The sequence below is a fragment of the Rhinolophus hipposideros genome (assembly GCF_964194185.1).
Source record: "Rhinolophus hipposideros genome assembly, chromosome: 20".
Taxonomy (NCBI): domain Eukaryota; kingdom Metazoa; phylum Chordata; class Mammalia; order Chiroptera; family Rhinolophidae; genus Rhinolophus; species Rhinolophus hipposideros.
This window is the reverse complement of record NC_138066.1, coordinates 51948914-51962520: the sequence shown is the minus strand read 5'-3', so window position 1 is coordinate 51962520 and position 13607 is coordinate 51948914. Positions and strand designations below refer to the sequence as shown.

The 13607-nt window shown below is 53.6% G+C and overlaps 1 protein-coding gene across 2 annotated transcripts in view; it reads right to left on the bottom strand.

The window, feature by feature from the left end:
• Positions 1-13607, bottom strand: part of RNF213 (ring finger protein 213) — a 100357-nt gene that overhangs the window by 69788 nt on the left and 16962 nt on the right. For both annotated transcript variants that reach the window (XR_013991933.1, XM_081028696.1), the window contains 9 exons: positions 9974-10471; positions 9596-9709; positions 8908-9065; positions 8223-8381; positions 7683-7879; positions 4716-4999; positions 3235-3491; positions 1918-2115; positions 432-654 (listed from right to left, as the gene is read on the bottom strand). Coding sequence is in view for 1 of the 2 variants with exons in the window: in XM_081028696.1 (XP_080884822.1) it covers positions 432-654; positions 1918-2115; positions 3235-3491; positions 4716-4999; positions 7683-7879; positions 8223-8381; positions 8908-9065; positions 9596-9709; positions 9974-10471 (2088 nt within the window). In the remaining variant the exon portion in view is untranslated. The remainder of the gene's footprint in view (positions 1-431; positions 655-1917; positions 2116-3234; positions 3492-4715; positions 5000-7682; positions 7880-8222; positions 8382-8907; positions 9066-9595; positions 9710-9973; positions 10472-13607) is intronic.

The following is a 13607-nucleotide window of genomic DNA, read 5'->3' as shown; positions in this document are numbered from 1 at the left end:
CAGAAAAAAATCCAACATTTATAAATAAGGCCTGACAAGTAATCCCTTTTTTTCTACAAACAAAGTTTAAGGTGCTCAAGGATAAAACTTGCATCTTTCACAAATAAAATTTGGGATTGAAAATTATACCATTTTCTCCACCCCTGAAATGGGAAAGACAGTAACGATGACGTGTGCCACCCCCTAGACAATGTCCCTGTCCTGTCTCGCACAGTCATGAGGTAACAAAAGGCTACAGTGTTCCTGACACAGAGTAAACTTAAGTAAATCAACCCTTTAACCCTAAGAGACAGGGACCCCCGCCTCCAATTCTCATTTCCAAGTCCGTTCACCCTGTCGGGTCTTCGGAGAAGAATTGCAGGCTCTGAACGCTTAGTTTCTGATGTGATTTTGCTAAGCAAGAACTCAAGAGCCTATTCCAGACGACAAACCTCCAGATTTGTGTAGGAGATCTCCTTAAGTCCCTGCAGCCGGTAGAAAGTCCCTCTAAGACAGTCCAGGATACGCGTGGGAAAGCGACTTAAGTAGTCGCAGAAGTCTTCCATATAACGAACCAGGTCTCTCAGAGGGAGCAGGCTGAACCAGGAGCAGAACAGGTGCTCGTCCACGTCCAGCAAATGCTTCTTCTTTCCCATAAGCTGAAGCAATGGTTTACTGCGTAAGGGACAGTGGGACATAAAAAGGGCAGCCGTGAGGTGAGCAAGTGAGTGTGGTGGGTCAAACAGTGCAAGTGAGTCCAGGGAAGGTCTTTAAATTATGCTCAATCTGTACCATTCTACTAGAGGCACCAAAAGACGACAACTGCAAAACAAATCAAGCAGGGTGCTACAGAAGGGACCGAGGTGACGAAGAACACATGGCTCAAGATTCAGGACGTGCTAACGGCCGCTTCTGCCTGAAAGGCAGGCTCTTTGGGACCAAGGCTAGTGTCTAACCATCGTTAACAGCAAAATGTCTCCTAGACAGTCTGAGCACCACTGAGTAACATTTAAAGTGTATGTAATTATCTATCTAATCCTAATTTGGCTTTAATTTCAAAAGGTTCCGATACCAGTGAAGAAGCAAGAACTTAATTGAGCTCTCTATTTTAATCCCTAAAAACCTACGCTAGATCCCATTGGGTGGAGGCAGGGGTGACGAGACTTGGACCAGCTTCTTTGACAAAAGATGACGTAAATGGGGTGGGGGGCCGTGCTCGGAACTGAGCAGGAGTATCCATCTCTTGGCATTTGATTCGTATTTATGTTTTCGTTGATTTTGATTGTTGTACTTAAAGTTGATTTACCACTTTTCTTTTGTGGATTGTGCGTCCTGCGTCTTCTCTAAGAAAGCTTTGTGTGCTGTAAGGCCGCCACCTCCACATGTGCCAAGCCATAACCTGACAGCTCTACTGTCAGGAATTTATCTTGAGGAAGTAACCAGGCAGGGACACATTACTGGGTATGCAGTAAAGCATGCGTACAGAATGGCAGTGCAGGCACAATCCACGTGCCCAGCAACTGGCTCAAACTAAATGATACCAACTAAGCAGCCGTTACGATGACAATGCAGGTGTCTATCCGCTGACAAAACACTGTGAAGGGAGAAAACAGGCTGGAACCCAGAAGAGATCATCTCTTGTCTGCTGTTTCTTAAGCAGAGAAAGCGCCCACATACCCACATTTGGACAAAACCCTGGAGACGCACACGCCTGTGTTAACTACACAACCAACCGTCTCTGGCACGGCAACTGGCCATTTTTGTCCTTTTCCATTATACTTCTTGGATGCTTAAAAACTTTTGAATAAGTCATTCCACAAGATGTGACAGTTCTTTTGTTCATAGCAGCCGGAAAGCCTATTCTGCCCAAGTTCACTGAGCTTCTAGATGCCCAGTGGTTACACCGAGACGCGTGCAGAAGCACAAGCCGACACTTACTTCTCTGGTCTTTGTTCCCGAAACTCCGAGAAAGAGATTCCTTCGAGGGCTGCCCAGGTGTCCTCAGGCTGGGTCCTAGAGTCCTTTCCGCAAGGGGACAGCTCCATGCAGCGGTGCAGCACAGGCAGGATACACACCCAGAGGTCGACCTTTGCAGCAATGCCTTTTCGGCACAGGTTTACCAAGCACGTTCGCCAGCTAGATGGGGACAGAGAGCCACAGGGAGCCGCAGATGGCCAGTGTCCTACTCACTTGTGGGTCTGACGACACACCAGGGAAATGCCCGCTCCCCAGGTGGACCGATGGGAGTCCTGTGGGGAGCTGAGCACTGAGTGACCAGATCAGGGAGAAAAGGGGTCGCGTGGGAGACAGGGCATCCTAGGCAACCCTAACAAAGCGTCAGGCACTGAGTAGGCCCTCATGGAAGCCCCCCAGCCAACTCCCAATGGTCGCATTTCCATCCTCCTCACAGTTGAGGAAACTGAGACCAGGAAGCCTCAGTAATATGCACAAGGAGCCAGAGCAGGGTATGAACCCAGGCCGTCTGGCAACAGCAAATCTACATATAAAGCAACTTTTTAAATGTTTGTGGGGGGGAGCCTATGAAAATATATGGCACATCCCCTACAGTCACAAAATATCAAAGCTTGCATACCTTGAAACACATACAAACTTTGTGCATTTACCACCGTTCCTCCTGTCTGTAAAAACGTACAGCGTTTAGCTGGTGCTATAAACCTGTACAGCCAAGAGGCTGATGTCCTAATAAGATCCGCTCAGGACAGCCTACCTAATATTATCCTCAAGTTCAATTCCAACAGCTGCAGGAAATGCTGTAGGAAGACCCTGGGGTCAGCAGAGGGGCTCCACCCAGTGTCCCACCCTGTGAACCTAAGCTCCTTCAGGTCGGCCATGACAGCACAAGCGCTCCCTGGCCCAGCGTAGTGACCCCGTGTCTCCTGAACTGAACACAGTGGTGGCAGAGACCATGGGGAGAGCCCCACGTTGCTTCTGCAAAAGTCCCAGGGTTGGGCTCCTACTGTCAACCATATCACATAATCCTGCAAAAACACGCCCAAAGGGCGAGCGGTGATACCACAGGGTGTCTCAAAAGTAGTACATTCAACAGAATAGGTAAAAAAAATTAATATATATGCAGGGAAAAGGCTAGAGGGGTAAATAGTGGGTGGTAACATTATGAGTAGTTTTTATTTCTTGTATGTTTTCATCCATGACATGTACTTATTTTTAAAATCATTAGAAATAGCTATAAAATCTTCACACACACACACACACACACACACACACACACAATACCTCTGAAATGTTCCGAGGATTTGGCTGACGTCACTGTGAAACTCGTCTGCTGAACTGGCATTGGAGCAAAGCAGGTTGCACAACAAGGACACGTCCGAGTCTGATAAGGAAAACTCAACTCTTTCCACCAACTGAAGGATAATTAGACCCATTCTCAATTTACTCTTCACTGGGCAGTCTTCAGGAAGAGGTTCCCCACTTCTTTCCAGAAATGGTGCCGTTTGATTTTTCAAATAATCCCACAGGTCTTTTTTCACCTGACCCAGGAGAGAAGGAAGACACAAGTCCATGGAGCTGAATCCATCAGAGCTGCCCTTAGTCTCATGTCAGCTGGGCAGAGGCCAAGCCCCAAGGGGCAAGGAAAGCTCTGTGGGGGGGGTCACCCCACTAAACTCCAAGCACCCCCCCTCTCCAGGCCTAGCTGCCTGGGCCTATGGGAAGTGCCACCAGCAATGCCATCCAGAGACCCCGGTGTGGTGGTGGGGCTTTCAGGGTGCGGCCCTGGATGCAGGGTTCAACTGCCATCTCAGAGTGGCCCCAGGTCTGTCTCAAAACTGCCCAGTCTGTACCACAGTGCATGCAAGTGGAGATGTAATTAAGGAGCATCCCACCCCTTCTTTCCATTCTGCCTACGGGCCAGATGAGGGGTGGGGACCAGTGCTGGGGGCGGGGCCAAGTGGGGAGGTGGGACCAGCGGGGGCGGGGCCAAGTGGGGAGGTGGGACCAGCGGGGGCGGGGCCAAGTGGGGAGGTGGGACCAGTGGTGGGGGCGGGGCCAAGTGGGGAGGTGGGACCAGCGGGGGCGGGGCCAAGTGGGGAGGTGGGACCAGCGGGGGCGGGGCCAAGTGGGGAGGTGGAATCAGTGGGGGCGGGGCCAAGTGGGGAGGTGGGACCAGTGGGGGCGGGGCCAAGTGGGGAGGTGGGACCAGCGGGGGCGGGGCCAAGTGGGGAGGTGGGACCAGCGGGGGCGGGGCCAAGTGGGGAGGTGGGACCAGTGCTGGGGGCGGGGCCAACTGGGGAGGTGGGACCAGTGGGGGCGGGGCCAAGTGGGGAGGTGGGGCCAGTGGTGGGGGCGGGGGCCAAGTGGGAGGTGGGGCCAGTGGTGGGGGCGGGGGCCAAGTGGGGAGGTGGGACCAGTGGGGGCGGGGCCAAGTGGGGAGGTGGGACCAGTGGTGGGGGCGGGGGCCAAGTGGGGAGGTGGGACCAGTGGGGGCGGGGCCAAGTGGGGAGGTGGGGCCAGTGGTGGGGGCGGGGCCAAGTGGGGAGGTGGGGCCAGTGGTGGCGGGGAGAAGAAAATGGGAGAACAGAGAAATCCCAGGAGGCACTGCTAGGAGAAAAGGAACCAAAGGTCCGCCTGCCCGCACCTGCCCTCCCCTCCCCTGTCCACTGAGTCTAGGGGGTCATCTGGCCACTGGGAGGTGGGGTGATGCTGACTGCCCAGTAATAACAGAGAGACAGGAGCGGCCGGTGCCACCCGGATACCTCCTTCTCTGTGTACTGCAGCTCGTGCCAGGGCTGTGCCTCTCCTTCATAGACCATGGGCATGCGAACGACGGCATAAAACTGTTGGAACTGGGCAAAAAAGTTCTTCAAATTGATGGCATCCCAGGTCCGCAGGAGGCTGAAGATACTGTCCAGCATCACGCGGGCAGCGATCTGCTTCCCCTTCACCACGTCTTTCTTTGTCTGATCCACGAAACGATCCATCACTTTCCGAACGTATGAAGAGGATTTCACACAGATGATGTCATCATACTGGTGCCAGTCTAGGAGTGAGAGGAAGAGCAGTGTTACGCGCAAGGTCATCAAAACCCACCCAACCTGGACACTCAGCCCTGGAAAGCTGCTATTGACAGGCAGGAAAAACGTGAAGGAGGACCGGGGAGAGAAGAAAGAAGGGTGGCTGAAGTGCAGTGGCCAGAGGACTGCAGCCGGACTCCCTCCAGGAAGGTGCTCATCACGGGTAAGCGCCATGAGGGCTGGCCCCGGGGGCATCACAGCGCCCTACAGGAAGCAGGGCGAGACTGAGGGCACACGGTGCAGCGGGCCTGAAAACACCTGCAACGCGTCTTTCTCAAACTTGGCTCAGTAAACCTGGTACATGAACTTAGAAAATGACTGCCCAGAGGTTAAACACTTTACACTGAAACTGGATCGTTCGCTAGTGACTGGGGGCCTCTTTGGAAGTTACTTGGTGCCACTATCTTCCCCACGAGGAGCCATGATGCCCACCCCGTGAAGGGCAGTACAGGTGACACCCACCCCGTGAAGGGCAGTACAGGTGACGCCCGCCCTGTGAAGGGCAGTACAGGTGACGCCCACCCCGTGAAGGGCAGTACAGGTGACACAGCAGACAGAGCCCCTGGTTGGGGCCGACACCTTGCAGACAGTATGAGTGTACACCTAGAAAACCCAAGCTATAAAATAATTAGAAGACAAAGAAATCATACTAAATGGCCAGAGGCAACATGAATACGCACAAACAGCCCTGAAAGGCAGAAAAAGGCAGAAAGTAGGCAGTTCCGCACACACCTCCTGCCACTTGGGCAGGAACTTTTCCATCTGTCGTCTTTCCTGGAAGTCCCCGCCCAGCCCTGCCCGGTGATAACATGGAATTCTTATTTGGGTGTCAACTTGGGCCCCAGCTCCTGTGGAAGCTTCTCCTGCTCGCTGCATCCCTCAGAGTGGCCTACAGGGCCCTCAGGGGGGACACAGTGGGTGTCTCTCAGTTTTGCAAAAACGCCTTGGTCCTGCCAGACAAAAGGTGAGGAGAGAGCTGCTGTCCGGGACAGACCGACAGAAATTCACCCGCTAAAGAGGCTCAGATTGAATAAAAGAAATGAACTAAAACAGATAACAGAAGTCCAGCAGAGAAGTGGTGTGGACACAAGAGACGAGCCTGAGAGCCCACAGCACAGTCGGGGTGGAAGAAGACGGCCTGGGCCGGAGCAAGGCAGACACAGCAGAACTGGTGTCAGGCAAAACCTAACTAACACAAGGCAAAAAGCATCCCCAGGGGCGGAGCGCTAGCCGTCCGCAGTCCTGCAAGCATCTGGGCAGCCCCAGGAGTCGCCAGGCTGGAGCCTGGAAACCCCTTCCTGCAGCTCCTGCTGCTGTGGCTCACGTTTCGCCAACGAGAGGTGCTGACAGACTTAGGAGGAGGAAGGACGGGGGAGCCATCTGTCTGTTCCGCTCCCTCTCACTCTGCTTATTGGGGATCGTAACACCTACGTTTATTGAATTTAACATAGATGAACCACTACCACACTAAATGGAGCAAAGCACAAACGTTATTTCAATCAACAAAATTCCAGCACTTTGCAGACACTCCTGCCAAACCACCTGGAATGAGGTCAGCAGCTGGGGCACGTTTGCACCTGGGCCCAAGCAGTGACCTCCTGATGCCTGGACAGCCAGCAAAGGCCTGCCCATCATCAGCCCTTCCATCCGCTACCAGGACTCGACGCCTGCAGCTTAAAACGCCTGATCCAACACAACTGACTGGGGCACCATCTCCCCAGGTGCTCTGAAAGTCACCCTGCCAGCCGGGCATCTTCACCCGACAGCCCGTTAGTGCCCAGACCCAGGAGCTGACTGGAACACGTCTCTCAGGAGCTGACAGGTCAATCTTCTTAAAAGAGGATTTCATATTAAATAGGCTTTACCTGATGGATATGTGCAACTTTGGAGTCCCCAAAACGGACGATCCATTCTTTCTGGGGACACATGGAATGCTTAGGACAGACCAGAGACCAGGCAAGTTCCCCATGCGTGCACACACACACACAGATACGCACACATGTGCGCTCGTACCACACACACGCATGCATGTACACACACATGCATGTGCATGCACACACACCACAGACGCGTGCACACATGCACACACAGACACACATGCACACACACGCACAAACATACACCACACACACTATATGCAGTGACTGGAAAACAGAGCAAAGAAAAATAAAGATAAAGAAAAAAACAGATATAAACACGAGGGACAAAAAGAGAAAATGGAGAATAACGTGATGGAAAGAAACCAGAAGAGTGGCAGCGGTGACACAGTAGAGCAGGGCTCAGGCACCTGCAGGACTCTCCCGTGTTTCATTCCCAGTCGCCATCTGGAAACCTGGGAAGGGGGTCAGGTCCCCTTCTGCCCCAACCTGCTCACCGCTGGCTGCTGCCCCCCATGCCCCAGCTCCCTTCCTTCCCAGCTGTTTATCTTCTGTCCTTTCCCGTCATCAGAAATTCTGTCCCTTGTTTCCTAAGCAAAACTGATGAGACACTTGCTTCCAATCTCAGGTTTACTGTTCGCAGAGCCTGGGTGGGGGTGGGCCACCTCGGGGCAGAGGGAACCCACTTGGACGGAGGGGGCCTCTGCTCTGCAGACTAGAAACCTGGCACCTGCACGTGGCAGCTGGGATCGGGGCCCCGCCAGTGGCTCACCTCCCGAGCTCAGCAGTGAGGCTCTCACATGCAGACAGCGGTTGACGTGATCCTTATGTTGACGTTTGTAGATGAACTCATACTCCACAGAGTCCTTGCGACGCTGGACCACATACTTGTACGGGATGTGCTCACCCACGAGCTCCCTGCGGATCACGGCGCTGCCTTCCACAAGGGACCCGTGAGGACCTAAGTCCCTGGGGACAAACAGGGTACGAGCTGGTGAGCGGAAAACCCTCGGAAATGTTTGTTCTTCTCAAACACAGCACGGAGGGCAGACCTAGAGCTATAAATCGCTGCTGACCAAGCAGATGCTCCTGGAATGAGGCACAGTTCCCAGACAGAACCTACAGAAAGCGGGCAATGCTGAAATGTGACAAACGAGTAAGCACATTACAGGGAAGAGCTGTTTGAAACATGCACTTTCCTAAAGTCTAAGGATATCATCAGCTTGACAAAAATGATTGTTTCAATCTGTTTCAAAGATGGGACGTTCAGTGCGTTCCCGAAGGATGACACCACGCCCTTGGACGTACTCACTTGGTGCAGTGCAGCTCGCAAACATTATGCTTCCACTCGGGCTCCCCAAGTACTCTTCCCCCCCTGACAAACACCTTCTGGTGCTCAGGGTCGAATTTAAAATCTTTGGAAATGATTGCATGGAAGTACACCGTGATTCCTTCCCCGGGGCTCAGAGGGCTGCAGGAAAGCCACAAAGGAAACGACAGTTAGACCCAGCTCTGCCTACCACCTGTGTACACTCACGCACGCACACATAACGTACACGCACACGCACACACGATCCTTGTTTCTTGACTGCATTGACACACACCCAGCAAAAATGCAAGAAAAAGGGCCCACAACTTTGGGCACACTGCCTGCTGTGGGGGTCCTCTGGTCTCGCTGTTTACAGTAGTGGGAAGGTGGGCACAGGGTGGGGACAATTTCTGCCCATCTCCAAGGGCTAGGGCCATGGAGGGAGGAGGCTGGCTGGTACTCTGAATGTGACAGCCTCTCTCCTGAGTTCTTTAACGACCCCAGGAACCATGTGATTGAGCCCTCAAACCAAGCCAGCAATTGGAACAGGTAGCCCTCCCCCACCATCCTCCAGGTCGGTTCCCTTCCCTGGAAGAAAGTCAACAAGCAGGACAGCCTGGGCATGGCGTGGGGTGGGGGCCAGCTGCCCCTTTTCTTCCCTGTGCACGCTGGCTGGGGTGCACCCTACCTCTCCTTAACTTCATGTGCGCCAGCTTTCTGGTTTCTCTGGTCCTTCTGATTTTTCACAGCAGCCACGTCACTTCTGTTACTCCCTTCTGGCTTCTTCGGGTCTTGTGGCTTGGATTTCTCTCCAGTAACGGCTGTCTTGTCCTTGGTTTCAGCTTCCTGGAACAAATAAGCAAACCCCAACCTCTAAGATAGGCCTCCAAGGTTGCCTGACAGTCGATGCTTCTCACAGCAGCCAGAGTGCTCAGAACCTTCCAGGGCCCCACGGTGCAGCTTCCACGGCCTCCCAGGGCCCCTCTCCCCTCATTGCTCCTGGGGCACCCTGAGCAGCCAACACACCCCACCTCAAGGCCTCTGCACATGCCATTCCCTCTGCCGGGGACACGTCCCCAGGTCTCCACATGGCTGGCCTCTCACCCTCGCGGGTCTCCTCCTTGGACAGGGCCACGTTCCCGCCCACCACGTCGGCGCCCTCCAGCCCCTGACCCTTCTCTCTGCAGGGCACGTCTCATGGCCTGACTGTGCTTTGTCTTTCTCCCCTCCAGAATGCGAGTACGTGAAGGCTGGAGCTAGGTCTCATTTGTGGCCATACCCCCGCACATAACACATAAGTGGGGAATAACTGAATGAAAGATGAGCTGGGGAAGGAATGGGGCCGAAAGGAGCCAACCGCTTCCCGGACACCTCACCTGCCGGTGCTCTGGAGCACTTGCTGGCGACTGTTTTGATTTCTGAGTCTTATTTTTATCTTCTTTGTCAGCCCCTTTCCCTGGAGGAGCTGGTTCACCCGCAGCATCAATTGCCTGGAAGAAATAAAGACCCCAAAATATCAGGGCCAAGATGACAAAATGGACAGGGAGACTTTACTCAGTGGTGTAAGGGTCAGTATCTGCCACCAGCCCAGTGAAGAGGTCAGCTGCTCAGGGGCCCCTTCCACAGGTCCCTTTGCAGGAATAAGTCCCAGAGGACGTCTTTCCTAGGCAAGGAGGTGAAGTCAGAACCGCACTGACAGCAAGGTGTCAAGGGCACGAGGGACCAACTCTGGTCATCACTGTCCCATAACTCACCGCGGAGGTGGGGGCCATGGGCTGCAGCTCATTCCTGGTCTCAGAGTGGCCCCCGTTTGAGCCAGGCAGCAGGGACGCCTGGGCAGTGTCTTTCTTCCCAGGACCCCCGTCACTGGCAGAGGCGGCTGGGCCAGTCCCCTCCTGGGAGAGCCTATTGCCCTGGGAGGGGTCGGGGGTGTCGTGGTCCTTCCCTTCCGGGAGGGTAGCTGCAGGAGTCTGATCCTGGGGTGCTGGGCTGACTCCCGTGGCTGCTTCTGCCCCTCCTGTAGTCTGGCTCTGTAGAGACCCTCTGCGGCCACCGCAGGGTGTCATGTCCGTGCCCGGGGGCTGGCTGGGCGGACCACCCTGCTGGGCTGGGCTGTGGGGCAGGGCTGGGTCCTGCAGCCCAGGGCTTCCGAGCGAATTCAGACTACAGGAAACGGAGGGGGATGGGGTCAAGGAATCTAGCCCTTCAGAAGTAGAAGCATTCCTCTTCTTTTTCTTTTTCTTCCTTTTGCTCTGGACAGAAAAAGAGACACTCTTTTTACTTCTTAGGTTTACTCGGCTCTCGCCCATGTTTTCCTCCAATTTCCTTTCAATTGGTTAAAAAATGTCCGGCTCAGCTGGACCAAGATGCCGGACACCAGTTACACCTGCCCCGTCTTTATCTTGGGAAGAATGAGACTGAGACACAAAAGGAACGGGGGTGTTGGACAGAGCTGAGAACCGAGTGGCTGAGCCACTGACAACATCACGTGCCACCCCCCCCCTTCTGATGGGACATCCCTGTAAGGATGGCTTTCGGGCATTGGAGAGCGTACGTGGGCTTCCACATGTCACACGCTTATATTGTGTGTGGTATGTGCACAAGACTGCAGTAGAGGAAAGGATGACAGTGACATGAACAGTCGGAGTGACATGCTCCCGCCCACAGGCAGGTGCACTGAGCCTCGGCCAGGAGGGCGTGGCTCAAAGGCCAGAGCTCCCAACCTCAGAATCCGGAACGGAACTTGTGAGAAGCAGGTAAGGCAGGACCTTCAGAGGACCCCACAGGGACGCGATGTCCTGCCTCGCGTGGGGACACTGCTCTGGAGTGAGGACTGATCGGTTCATTAAGTGTGAGTGGCCCATGAGCCCCCTGAAGCCCGGGGTGGACCCTGACCTTGTCACCTTGCCCCTGGGAGGTGAGTCACCTGGAAAAGGGGCAGAAGAACGTGGGGTGCGTCTGCACGTGGGGTGGGCTGCCTCGTTCTGGGTCAGCTCCTGGATTTCCTCCAAGAATCCTGACCAGACCTCCTGAGGACCTGCCCACAGTGACAAGCATGACACAGGGCTATCCCGGAGGACGATTTCAGGGCCTGACAATCAACACCCCATTAGCATCATGACAGAAAGAAAGAGGCTCGAGAAAGGTCATTTAAGGTGGTAACACCTCCAACTTCCACAGGCGGACGATCTCTGAAGGTCGTGCTAACACGCAGATGGTGACTCAGCATGAGATTCCGCATTTCCAAGGAGGAGCCACCAGTTCAGGCGCCACTGCGAGCAGCAGGAACACTGCAGCTCCCCGCCTCTGATCTGGCTAGCCTGGGGGTTCCGACGCACAGCTTCGGCCGAGGACCACGGTCAGACCAGCAGCAGGCTGCCTGTAAGACTGCACGGCGCGCAGCCCTTTGCACAATTTCTTCAGCACGAGGCTGCCTGAAATCAAGTCGCTTCAGCTCAACATTGATTTACCCAGGAATCTGGAACTCTGTGCTACGAACACGGAACAAGACACCAAGGCATGCTCCTCCCTCATGGAACTAATCACCTAATGGGGAAGACAGACTGAAAACAGAGGTAGTCCCTAGCCTGGAAGGCTTCCTGGAGGAGACGGCGCAGGTTGAGTCTGAAGGACGCTAAAGCTGGACAATTCAGCCAGACGGCTGGTCCTGTGCTGCCAGAAGACGTGAGTGGCCTCCGCGGCTTCCCTGCTCACCCAGAACAAGAGCTTAGCGTGATCCAAAGACTCCTGTGCCACTTAGCCCCCGCTCACTGCCTGGCAGCCTCATCCCACCCTCGTGCTCCCCTGCCCTCAGGTATTAACCCTGTATTTTATTTTCTGTATTTAGGCTGCTTTGTCATTTTAGGGGCCTTGTAGACTCTCGGGGGACTGCGCTCCCAGGACGGGTTAATTCCTAGAGATAGCAGACAACTAGCCAGGGAGCCTTTCACACACAAACCAAGCAACCCAGAGCCCAACATACACCTTGCTTTCTCATCCCCCTGCCCGCCCCCCCCCCACACACACACTAAATGTGCATTTGCTTGTTTCCTCTCCCTCCGGAAGGGAGGTGTGTCTGTCCTGTCCACGGCTGCACCCAGTGTCTAGAACAAGCCCTGGCCCTGCAAGAGCCCAGACATTTGTGTCCCATTAGGTCAATTCCTCTCCACTGAACTCTGCCTCCCTGCCGGAGGCTGGAAGGCTCACTTCCACCCACAGGTGGCTGGCAGGGCCACACCCCCAGCCCGACGGGGTCTGTGCTCAGGGTTAGACTCTTCTGATCTGCAATTTGTCTTTCTCCTCTTTACCTTGTTTTCTCTTTTTCCTATTCCTACTTTGTGCTTTCTGTAAGCTGCTTCAAGACCTTTTAGAATAAGATTTGGATTTTGCACAGACAAAGGACAGTTCTCAACATACGTTTGTGGGGGACAAATGCGCGTCAGACACCCTGCACACACCTGGTCAGGCCTGGCACACCCGGCACGCAGGGCTCGGGGATGAAATCTCAACTTCCTCCTTGACAAAAATCAAGCTTGACTATGGATTATATATGTAAGATTTATACACATGTATTCCTCATTACACGCACACATGTTAAGATGGGATTGTAATGGCGGCACTATATATCTTCTATTTTGAGATTTGGATCTCTGCTATAAGCTTGGGACGTTTTGAAAGCTTTCTTGGGCTGCGCTTGCTGTACATTTACTCTGCAGACCAGTTTCAATGTTTCTATTTACCTCAGCCCAGTGCTGGCCCTGTGACAGCAGATCCACTTCTGGTTCCAACTTACATCTGTGTAACATGTGCAAAGGTTGAGATAACCGGCTTAACTGCACCTTCCCCCACACCAACGGAGAAAGCCGAACTCAACAGAAAATTCCACTACAGGCCAAAGCAATTTACATCCTGGTTAGAAAATATAAAACTTAAGACCAAACAGACTCTACCCTGTAGTTTGCAGTAGTTTCCAGCAGACTCTGCCCAGCCAACCCTCCTCTTACTTTGATAAATCTTCCTTCTATATTACTACCTGACTCATGCATTCTTTCATGGCCCGGGAGCGAGCAGACACAACACATACATCTGTATTCCTAATTAATGTGGTTTTTAATTTGGCCCATTCCATATATGGCTATTTCCCAAAAGGCAAAATGAACAACCGCAGGAGTCAGAAATACGTACACCAGAAGTAACCGCTGCTCTGGCTGGGAACGCACCCACATAGTCAACTCAAGCCGAGGACGTGCAGCTGCAGGTGGACGGTGGGGTGTGGGTACCCCCTTCGTGAATCCTACATCTGCGTTACACACAGCCTTTATTGTGGGTTAGCATTTAATTAAACTTTTTTTTTTTAATGAAGAGCTTGTTGACTGGGAGGAGACCAAG